Source organism: Anguilla rostrata, chromosome 8, assembly GCF_018555375.3.
Source record: "Anguilla rostrata isolate EN2019 chromosome 8, ASM1855537v3, whole genome shotgun sequence".
In the NCBI taxonomy this organism is placed as follows: domain Eukaryota; kingdom Metazoa; phylum Chordata; class Actinopteri; order Anguilliformes; family Anguillidae; genus Anguilla; species Anguilla rostrata.
Genome location: NC_057940.1, coordinates 29,410,517 through 29,421,645, shown reverse-complemented (window position 1 = coordinate 29,421,645; position 11,129 = coordinate 29,410,517). Strand labels below are relative to the sequence as shown.

The window sequence follows — 11,129 nt, the reverse complement described above, 5'->3', positions numbered from 1 at the left end:
CTGGATGATCAAAGAAAGTTATTACATCATAGTTTTTTTTTTCTTGTGTTGTCTTTATAACGTAGTAGTCTGCTCATATGCTTCTTATATATTTTTTAATGTAATTGTCTAAAAGTGTATTTATTTATAATCACATCACATGCCCAAAGTTTTTGGATGGGGGGGTAAGTTTATTATACATTAGTACAACCTAGAACAGTAAAACCAGTACTCCACAGTGAATACTCAGAGTGTTCTTTGTGTGTGTGTGTGTGGCCATGTATGCGCACGTGCGTGTGTGTGCTTTATTTTACCACACCTTCAGGCAAAACACAAGAAATCAGTTCATAGGTCTGCGTACAGCCAATGTGTTTCTTTCCTGCACAAAGGTGAGGTAGGCTGATCAGGGTGGACATCAATCAAATGTGATACAGAGGAGCTGTAATAAAGGTGAGTAAGCAGTGAAGTTATATGTGAGAATGAAATTACACTTATTTAAGTATAAATAATCATTAAGATTTATAGTGTTTATGAATGTATTTTGGTGGAAAGTTGTTACTGGTTCATATGAAGAAAACAAAGCTAAAAAGCTAATCATGACAGTATTTGATTGTGTTCAGTCTAATGTCAGTGGCAGTAAACTGGTGTAATTTCTGAAAATTTTAGATGTCAATGGGTCCTCAGCTTAAGAACCAAGAGGTCTGGCTTTTAGTGCATTTATGTCTTTTAACAGACGTCATTCGTTAACATTGATGTCTTCCCAAAAAATGTTTTGACAGTGAGGCTGCTGGGCTTACTTTAGCTAACTGATGGCTCATAAAAGCATGCAGTTTTATGAATCGCTTGTACACACTTCAGCCATTTTTTCTCTGTGGGACAAGTATTTAATGTTTCTACCAACATTTCCTGAAGAAGAACCAACAAAAGTGTATTGTGGTGTAGGTAATATTATTATACGTATGTATTCCATATTCCTATACTACCATATACTAATTTTAATATAAAGTGGGGTTTTTTTGAGCACAGCACACTTCAAATATGAATAATGTACTATGTGATTTATTTATTTTAATGAGGTCTTTATTCATTTATGATGCTGCTTTATTCAGGGAATTACTGGGTTTGTGAATATATTCTGCATACAAAAGGTACTTATTTTTGTGTGCAAGATTTCTTTGAACTTTTCACAGAATGGTGATGACATATATATAGTGGCCACATCTGTCAGATTGTTTCAGTTATCGTGTTTTTTTAGTTTAGATTTATTTGATATAATTGTCTCTTATGATGCAAAATGTTAAATTATCATAATCATAAAATAAAGAACTAACACAATTGTGTGTGTCAAAGCTGGGAACAAGCCTCAGTGCAATTGGAAATGTAGCTTTAGTGTAATAATTTATATTCCTGATTCCATATCAGCAACACAAAGGGTCTGGGCTTCGGCCTTGCCAGAGGTGTGGCTGTTTATTCCTGGCTATTCTCCAGCACTTCCATTTAAAGCCCAGAGTTGTAGAATGTTTAACGTGGAGCAGACATCACTATTGTTCAGAGATTTTTTATAACCACTTCTCCCATGCTCGTCTTATTAACGACAACAGAATTCTCTGCGACATTACGACTTCACCAGATAGGGAAACGCTTCAATTCGAAGGCTTAACTTAAATATATATTTATTTCAAAACTATGTTTTTAAAAGCTAGAGTAGCAGCGATGAGAATAACGACTGAATAATAACGAGGTAGGTCAAGAATGCAGTCACAACTACTAACATTATTCAGAATTTGTTGCCCATAGCCTGCTGTGTTTATTCTTTTATCCTTAGTATAAACTGTTTGTCTGTTTGTACAACCTTCTAGTGAACCTATTTTTAAAATAAACAGCTAATCATTTGTAATGTACATTGTGTTCCTTCAGGTTCTTGTTTGAGGTGAATCGGTAACAGGGACAGATATTCAAGTGCTTCAGAAGTTCACAGAGGAAGTGCACCTCCAACTATCATCATGGATTGGAAGATGTTTCAAAGCCTCCTCAGTGGAGTGAACAAGTACTCCACGGGATTTGGGAGGATCTGGCTGTCCGTGGTGTTTGTGTTCCGGGTGTTGGTGTTCGTGGTCGCTGCCGAGCGCGTGTGGAGCGACGACCTGAAGGACTTTGACTGCAACACAAAGCAGCCCGGCTGCCCCAACGCTTGCTACAACTACTACTTCCCCATCTCACACACCCGACTGTGGGCGCTGCAGCTTATCTTCGTCACCTGTCCCTCCCTGCTGGTGGTGATGCACGTAGCCTACCGAGAAGACCGCGAACGTAAGTACCAGTTGAAGCATCCCGAAGGAGCAAAGCTTTACGACAACACGGGTCAGAAGCACGGAGGCTTGTGGTGGACGTACCTCCTCAGCCTCTTCTTCAAAACGGGCATCGAGGTCACCTTCCTCTACCTGCTTCACCTCATCTACCACAGCTTCTTCCTGCCCCGCCTTGTCAAGTGTGACGTCAGCCCCTGCCCCAATCACGTGGACTGCTACGTTGGACGCCCCACCGAGAAGACGGTCTTCACCTACTTCATGGTGGGGGCCTCGGCCTTCTGCATTGTGCTGAACGTCTGCGAGATCGTCTACCTGATCGGCATGCGCATCTACCACCTGGTTCACAAGGGCAGCAAGAAATTTCCCCGTGACAGGTGCAAGGACGAAGACTGCAGCGAATGCAATGAGCCAGTCACCCACCTGGATTCCAAGCCGGGCTCCCGGCCAGGAGAGGAGATGCCAGCGTTGGCCCCAAACCTCTCCTTCAAATGTTAGGCTCCCCTCATTCTTTCCACAGACTCAAAAACTGCCCTTGTAAATTTTTCAACAGAGCAATTGTTCAATATGATATCTTAACTGTTTATTGTCTTGATCTATTGCAGTAAAGACTACAAGAGGAAGCCATGTAATAGGAAGTGAAGGTGGACCATCTATTAGACTTTTATATTTAATTTAATAATGATCTAATGACAATGTTTTTTGTTGTTTGCAATTGATCTGACATTGTGAATATGTGTTTTATTTTTCATTTGTATGCATGAGACGTGAAGATAATGGTTTTTATTTTTACAATATGGAGTGTTGGTAGATAAAGGACAATCATTGTATTTGGTCAGAATAAAATGGGTGATGATTCTGACTTTTCAATTTGCCAATTAGATGCTTCATCAAGTTTTACAAATGTAGCCCAATGTATAATACACACTGTCAAAATGCCGACCACGGCTATCATTGAGGTATGGTTAATTATTATACACTGCCAGAATAAGATGTAGGCCTACTGTATATCGAATATCCACACCTATGTTTGTCAAGATAGGCCTTGTGTTCATTGTTAAAAACCAAGTGAGTCACGACCAACTAGCTCTAATAAACTAGCTCTGTTTGCGTATCGCCGATGTCTTTTTTTTTTTTTTTTTAATAGTATCGCACCATTGGGTGCTTTTATGCTATAGGCCTATAGGCTACATTTCCCAAATTAGAGAGCAGCCATCAAACTGTAGCTAATATGCGAGCCTCTATGCTCTCACGTACAGAGTGGAATCAAATCGCTCTTCCAGTCTTATAACTCTGAAAACACATCAAACTCCATGTAAATTTAATCGAACTGTTCGGCGAATACAACGATAGCTCACATTATGAATTCACGCTTCAAACATCATCTCCAAGAGTCCCATCCACTGTTAGGTAATTCGCGTATTAGTGTAGTTTAAAATGTATCTGTCCCTTTAAGGAAAATAACGTAAATGAGCTTCATTGCCTGTGTAAATTGATGCGCAGTCGTTTGTCACCCGATAACGGTGACGGGGATCCGATCGAGTTGTACACTGCAGGGAAGAGACGAGTATGCCTTCAACAGAAAGGCAAACAGATGGATCGGTGAAGTAAGAAAAATGGACTTATAATGACTTAAACGAGGGATTCGTACAAAATGGTCGGTTTAGGTGAGTCGTTGTCTGTCGTGTAAATTATTTAAAATGAAACAGACTATAAATAATTATGTAGAAGCATTCCATTAAGGATATAGCCTAAATGCCCATTATAACGACTACTCACTTGCAACAGTCACAAATAACTTTTCAGGACGAAATAATTGGCATTTACTTACACATTCACGTTTTAAAGAGAGAGAGATCAATACAAACCCACCGCTGGTGGCCAGAAAGGACAGTTTGGGTGTGTGTGTGTGTGTAGTGTAAATCCAGAGAGCTGAATATATTCACCTCTTTTTGTGCTTTGGTAGATTTGTGGTGTGACATCACTGTCGAGGAGCTAGCCTCCTAGCTAAAGGTTTGACTCCACGACAGGACCCAGGTGGGCCTCAGTGAGACCCAGGTGTCTCATTGAGATGGGTTAAATGAAGTGGCTTCATAAACATCTAGTCCTACAAATTAATGTTTTGTATGTGACAAATGCGCTGTCAAAGCCTCCATGGCTGAGAGATTCTGCCAAATACACTCATAAATAATGTATCACACCTCACTCTGTTTTAAAAAATGGAAATTGCAAATGGACAGGGAAAGTTATGAAACTCCCCTACCCTGAACCCCCCCCCAAAAGAAGAACCTCAAAACTAGAAGAAAAACTGTTAAACTGTTTTACTTTAATCAACCAAGGTTAAATATTTGCAAACTTTCACTTATTCAAATAGCACTGACATGAAAGTCACACTCATTGCAGTGAAATGCATAATGACACAGTAATAACTTGGTGTGGAACACGTTAGGAGTAGCCTATAAAGGAGGCACCATTCAAACCATTCACTTCCACTGAAAACCAGTCTAATTGGTTTGAAAGCCACAGATCTACAAACACAGCTTTAGTTTCTGCTTTACCGTTTTCTGAGTTAGTACTGGTATGTTAACGAAGTGTATTCAGTGTGTAATCATTAATGAACATGATATCTCCGCCAAGGCATTACCTCGACTTGAGCAGAACGGTCAAAATCCGCAGCCTGTGTTTGACACTGACCTCCTAACTGGAATTTTAAAAACAGAAGCATTTCATGAAAGGGGGGAAACCAGAGTGGACTGAGAAAGCCTGATAGTAATGATGTAGAATGATTATATTAGGGAGAGGGTGTTCTCATAGCTTAAATTCACGATGCGCATGCTAGTCCATTTAGTAAAATGTACCACCAATTAAATGTAAGCCTTGCAAACGTTCAAAAAAGAGGGGCTTTATTAAGACAAGAAATACTGTTATAAAGTTATGACAAAAATCCTTGCGGAACGTTTCATCATCCTGTTGTGCATCTCAGGATCTGTGCAAAGGGTGAGGCTGCGTTATGTCATCGAGACTGTGCCAGTTTTGCGGATGATGGCTCTCGGATTCATAGTGGCTGGCGCCCGCACCCCCTTGGGCAATGCCTGTTAGATACCTCTTCCTGTGATATTTCTTTCCAACTGGGCTCTCTGTTCACTTTTACACTCAAACTGGACATTGGGGCATTTTTTGGTTTTCACTCACCCCTGGGAGACACCTGTCTCATTTTTTTTTTTGGAATTTCCCCAATGGTCTGGGAACATGGGCTGAGATGTATTTATTGTTTTCACTCACACTGAAGCTTTGGTCCTGTCATCTCTCTCTGTATTTGGTCACACCCTCAGCCATTGTGTCATCACTGTGTGTTTCCTGTGTAATCTCTCTGTGCCGTGCCTCTCCCAGTGTTGCCAACTCTTCAAAGCAAAAAAACCTTTATCTTTACTAGAGTAAAGATAAAGGTTTTCAAGAGGGAAATGCAACTGTCAATAAGTTTGGCACATAAAATGAATATCTGTTTTTTTGGGATGTTTTTTTCATTCAGATTATTAGCAGCAGAATATTAAACTGAGTGGTTTATATGGTAACATCAGACAGGTTCTGTGATAGTCTAACCTAATGACACGTCTCTGCTCCACCCACTCTGCTAGGTTTGTGCAACGCCAGCCTGAAAGATGACAAGACCCTGATGAAGATGGGGCTGAGCATGGTTCTGGTGGGGCACATCAACTTCCTGCTGGGGGCGCTGGTGCACGGGGCGGTACTGCGACAAATCAGCCTTCACAAGCAGGCCCGCGTCACGGAGTACGCCGTCTCCAACCTCATCGCCCTGGCGGCCGGCATGGTGGTGAGGGGGCCTAGATCTGCTCGCGTTGTCTCTTTGTCGCGGTTGTCATTTACAGATTGTAACTGCAGAGCTTCCGTTGCCATGACAGTTATTTCAGTGTAGCTGTAGCAGGTGTAGCAGCCCAGACCTTCTCGCATGCCATGTCTACAGGGTGCCATTGTCGGAATATCGGCCATCGTCCTGTCCAAGAACAGGAAGAACAAGACGCTGGTAGGTCATTGTTGCTTGTGCTATGAATCTGCTTGCTATGAAATTGAGTCCTGTCTCAGTTTCTTCCACCTTTCACCACACATTTCTCTGTCTCTCTCCCTGAGTTCACCCTTCGGTCTTTACAAAATATAAAGGAGTTTTAGTTTACTTTTCCTGCCTGGTGTAATGTTACATGCTTCTTCAGTAAATGTCATTTTTTCCTGATTGTGAAGTGGCGCCCTCGCATGGCCGTGATTGTACTGCATGTGCCGTGACCTGTCGCTCCCTTGTGGTCTGTCTGAAGGTTACAAGTTTTACCCTGTGTGTGCGCGTGTGTGTGCATGCATGCGTGCATGTGTGTTCCTTTGCATGATTCTCACACTGCATATGTTTCAGGAACAGCACAGTGTCTATTAGAGTTGGTGGGATCAGTCTGTGTGTGTCTCCCCATTTGCCAGATGTGGTTCCTGCTGGTAGTCAGTACTCTGTGTAGCCTCCTGGCCGCTGCCTCAGTGTTGGGACTGTGCGTGTCCGTGGGGAAGGCCATCGCTAATGGAGGGAGGAGCCTGTTAACCCACTGCAAGTTCCCTGACGCTATTGGCTACTCCAGCATCACCAATGAGTGCCCCTTTGACCCCACGCGAATCTACGTGAGTTATAAGGATGGAGAGGGATATGGGGCAGGGTGCAGAGGGGTGGGGGGTGTGTGGGGGGGCGTTGTGTTCCTCATGTCAAATGTCAAAACTGACCAGAAGTGGTCACCCCAGAGCGAGCCAATGCGATAGCCACTAAAGCCCCCCCTCCCTTCGGTGTGTGATTTCCAGACTGCTGCAGAATCATTGACGTGAGGAAATGATTGTCTGAGTCTTCCTCGTCCTCGGGGAAATTGCGGTTTAAAAAATGACATTCTGTCCCGGTATTTTATCTCAGTGTACACTCATTGAATATCTTTCTAAAGGTGAGCAAGCTGTCTGGGTAATTTGTCATAAAGGATAAAGTGCAGTGTCTTTGCACATGTCGTTAGGCCATTGTGCCCAGTGACAGTGACAATTTGCCCTGCACTTTGCGGACAGAGCAGAAAAATGTCATGCTGGTTTTTAGTTTACAATCTGAGGCAGAGATCTGACGCAGGTTTTTGATTAATAGGTTCTATTTTAATCTCACTCTGAGGACTGCACGTGTTTATGTATACACACACACACACGCACACACATACACCAGAATCATATACACACACAAACACTCGCACACTGAAACAGGCAACGCATACACACGCCCGCTCACACACGTGGCTCCTTGAAATGACGGTGGGTGAGCTGACAGGACTGGACAGAGACGCTGATGATGGAGTGCAGGGTGAACACAGCATCAGCGCCTTTGATGAAAGGGGACGTTCGGGGATTTTCCTCTCTGCACAACTGAATGTTTTCTGTCGGCACTGAAATGAAGCACAAGCGCTCTCCGCAGCACACCCATCATTCTCCATTCTCCCCAAATCCAAATTGTACATGAATTACAGTGATTCATGGTGTGACGCAAGAGAGGTAGAACTCTAAGCCCTTAATCTGGGAGTATGTGAACGGTAGACAAAAAAATAGGCACACAAACCAAGACCCAGCAAGCTACATCAGCTAACTGCATATTTGCTTGCCACCATATGCATACAATAACATAAAAGCAGACCTGTAGGAATTTATAGCCGAGGGTTTATAAGTTGCTAACAGTGCACCATTTCTACATCCCCACAACCAAGCAAGCCATAAGCAGCACTGAAGACATTTTTTCAGAGTGAAAAACTGTCCTGTCTGTGCACTATTGTAGGTTAAGGCACTGTTTCACTCTTGCACTCTTGATGCCCCTAGCATTGTGTGTCCATGGATCACTTTGCCGTGTTTGTCTTTACTCTTACTGTACCCAGACATGTATTGTGTTTTAAATATTTTATGTCTGGTGTCGGTCATTTGAACAGCAGAAAGAGATTTGAAGGTGCATTTTTGCATACTTGTGAACAGTATCTAATTCTGTCAAATATACTGTCTCCAGGGAACAACCATCTTCCTGTGGGTGCCCATGGTCTTCCTGAGTGTGATGGAGCTGGTGTTCTCTGGGAGGTGTCTGGCTGCCTGTGCTTCCTTCCTTCGCCTTCCCTGTGCTGTCAGGAAAAGGAGGAAGAGGATCAACGTCAGGAGGGTGTGTGTGTGTGTGTGCATGCAGATTTAAGCAGACACGTTTGTATGTCGTTTATCTTCTTTGTAATGGTTCCACAATTCTGATGAGTGTGTGTGCATTGTAGTATGTTTTTGTTTCTTCAGTGTTTCTTGGTTGTGTGTGTCTGTGTGTGGGTGTGTTCAGGTGAGAGTATGGCGACCGGAGGAAATGACATCACCTCCTCAGACAGAGTGCTGGCACCAAGGGCCGGAATTTCAGCACCAGGAGGTGGAACTCCCGTCCCCGGAGGTGGAGCTTCAGTATCAGGAGTTGGAAATTCAGTACAAAGGGGTGGGGCTTCAGCATCTAGAGGCGGAGCCTCAGCAGCAGAAAGAAGAGCCTCCAGAGCAGCATGATCTGGTGAGACAGCTACCCAGGCCCAGAGTCAGCCGGGCCAGAGAATTCAACAGGGCCAGCCTGTGGATCTAAGGCTTCCTGTTCTTGTCAACTTTGACCCCTACGGAGGATTATGACAGGCAAACTTCAGGGGAGCTCATGTTTGTGTACCCTCTTTAATGAACATACACTGTTCATTCTGGACCCTTGGATAAAGTCTTTGATTCACCTGGGATAATGGGGTGGACTACTTTGACACCCAGACAATGTTGATAATATTTTGGGACTTCTGCTCTCCGTTGGGCTAGAGCTTTCTCATGGTGGGCCCATCACCCTGAAACCAAGGGAGGTTTACAGTGAACCCTATCCACAGCAGCAGAGACATATACTGTGCATCAGGCCTGTAAATTCATATGACTATTTTTGTATTTTCTAATTGCATATGCTCCCCAACAATTACATTACAGGAAATCGCTTATGTTCATTTTAATGTTTATCTATCACTAGTCTGCTAGCGATACCTAAGTTAGGACCCATTTTTGCACTGCCTACTATTATTTTGCTTGCCGCTGTATCTGAGGGTAAAGCACAAAACTTTGTTTTGTTCTTCCCTAACAAAAGTTTAAGTAAGGTTCTATACATGAGAATAAAGGTGATCTTCTTGTAGCTTCACCTGTGAAAATGTTCATTATAGCGGGGCAGACTCTAGATGTAGAAGCAGTCCGATCATATTACTTCAAAGAGTTTTATAACTTGAAAATAGCTCACAGAATAGTGTAGAAATTACTTCTGTGAACAAGTAATTGATTAGATGGAGTTGCGTCTATTTCCCTGAGATATAAAGGAAAGCCAGTCTGTATTTTGGTAGAAACAAAATACAGACAAAACAACCTCCAGCCTTCAGGAAACTGGATGTTCTCATCCAGCAATTTCCTCATTCAGTGAAATTACTAAAGGGTAGGACAAAAGAACACTTGACCTCACATTATAAGTGGACCAACTCTCCCCCAACCCCCACAGTAATCTATTTTATAATGAGTTACATAATCAATCCGCACAATGGAGAACAGATACCTGTCAGAGTAATGTGACCAAGTGCCTTCTTGCAGTAGGCAAGCTATGCAAAAGTGTTGATTACAGTTCTGTTGTATCAAAAGTGTAATGATACAAATGTGACAATGTACAGAGAAAGTTGGCTAGGAATTCTGGGTTACATTCAGCAATGACAATTAGGTAATGCTAAAACAATTTCTCTGTTCAGGTTATTAGTGAAGCTTTTGCAGTGTTGAAATGTGTGCCAAGAACAGACTGAATTTTTATAAACCCTTCAATAGATGACAAGTATATGAAGCATGAGATAGGAGATGTTTCACAGTCAGTCCTGCCCATGAAGGAAACGTAATTCCTAACTGTCAGTGTCTCGGAGAAAGTGTCCGAGGGTTAGGCTTTTAAACACTGTCACATGATGCTGAGCTATCAGCAGTCACACACGTTACCGTATTGGGGATTTAGCGGTGCCTCTCGCAAGCTTTTGGCTTTTTAATGAGCGGAAAGTGAACCTTCTCTCTCAAACTCCTCTCCATGTGCTCATGATCTGCAGTCTGCTTTTAATTATCCATCTACTGGCAAGTAACGGTAATTTTACCCGAGCATCTTGTTTTCAGTTACATTTTATATTGTTTTGTTTTCCCATAATCCATCCCCTGATTTTACTGCATTACTGGTCCTCTCTATTATATGATTCTAACATTGCCTGTTCCCCAGGCTCTAGCTACAATATAGCAAAGATAAACTGGTCAGATTTGTGATGTGGGTCATTGGTAAAATGTGTATGATAAAATTAGGACAGATGAGAATGACAGGATCATTTCTGGAGCCGTTGCCACAGTTTAAGAGAGGTGTTCTCAGCAAAGCCTCATATCAATTAGATAATCTTGAAAAATATCCCCAAGGCACTCATAATGGTTCAAAAAATTAAAAGTGCCTTTATTACTATGGCATATCTACTGATATCTTTTACAGGCCTGAGTAGATGTGCCATTTCAATAGACATAAGAAATATGCTATACTACTACATGTAGTCTGTGGTCTGACAGGCAGGGTTCCTGCGATGGCAGATTCAGTGGCACACAGCAGCGTACAAAACCAGTACAGTGTACTGTATGTCTCACTCGTAATAATAGTAGTAATAATAAAGTGTGTCCATGTTTATTTGAGATTCCTGGTTAAAAATATTGTTCACGCCTGCTTAAGGAATAGCTTACAAAAAAAAGAAAGAA

General features: G+C 42.4%; 2 protein-coding genes across 2 annotated transcripts; both read left to right on the top strand.

Annotated features, from left to right (window-relative positions):
• Positions 1 to 331: 331 nt before the first annotated feature.
• On the top strand, positions 332 to 2,856 carry LOC135261364 (gap junction beta-3 protein-like). Its single transcript, XM_064347606.1, has 2 exons — positions 332 to 429; positions 1,897 to 2,856. The coding sequence occupies exon 2, from the start codon at positions 1,983 to 1,985 to the stop codon at positions 2,781 to 2,783; it is 801 nt and encodes a 266-aa protein (XP_064203676.1). The 5' UTR covers positions 332 to 429; positions 1,897 to 1,982; the 3' UTR covers positions 2,784 to 2,856.
• A 904-nt stretch (positions 2,857 to 3,760) lies between these two features.
• On the top strand, positions 3,761 to 11,061 carry LOC135261363 (keratinocyte-associated protein 3-like). The gene is made up of 6 exons (XM_064347605.1): positions 3,761 to 3,952; positions 5,921 to 6,117; positions 6,268 to 6,327; positions 6,765 to 6,956; positions 8,350 to 8,496; positions 8,659 to 11,061. The coding sequence occupies exons 1-6, from the start codon at positions 3,940 to 3,942 to the stop codon at positions 8,941 to 8,943; spliced, it is 894 nt and encodes a 297-aa protein (XP_064203675.1). The 5' UTR covers positions 3,761 to 3,939; the 3' UTR covers positions 8,944 to 11,061.
• The last annotated feature ends 68 nt before the right edge of the window (positions 11,062 to 11,129 follow it).

Bases quoted from the DNA above. Each gene is read 5' to 3' on its own strand.
- LOC135261364 (XM_064347606.1), top strand. From the start codon at position 1,983: ATGGATTGGAAGATGTTTCAAAGCCTCCTCAGTGGAGTGAACAAGTAC.
- LOC135261363 (XM_064347605.1), top strand. The intron at 6,328-6,764 runs GTAGGTCATTGT...CCCATTTGCCAG, and splicing joins ACAGGAAGAACAAGACGCTG to ATGTGGTTCCTGCTGGTAGT. The intron at 8,497-8,658 runs GTGTGTGTGTGT...GGGTGTGTTCAG, and splicing joins AGAGGATCAACGTCAGGAGG to GTGAGAGTATGGCGACCGGA.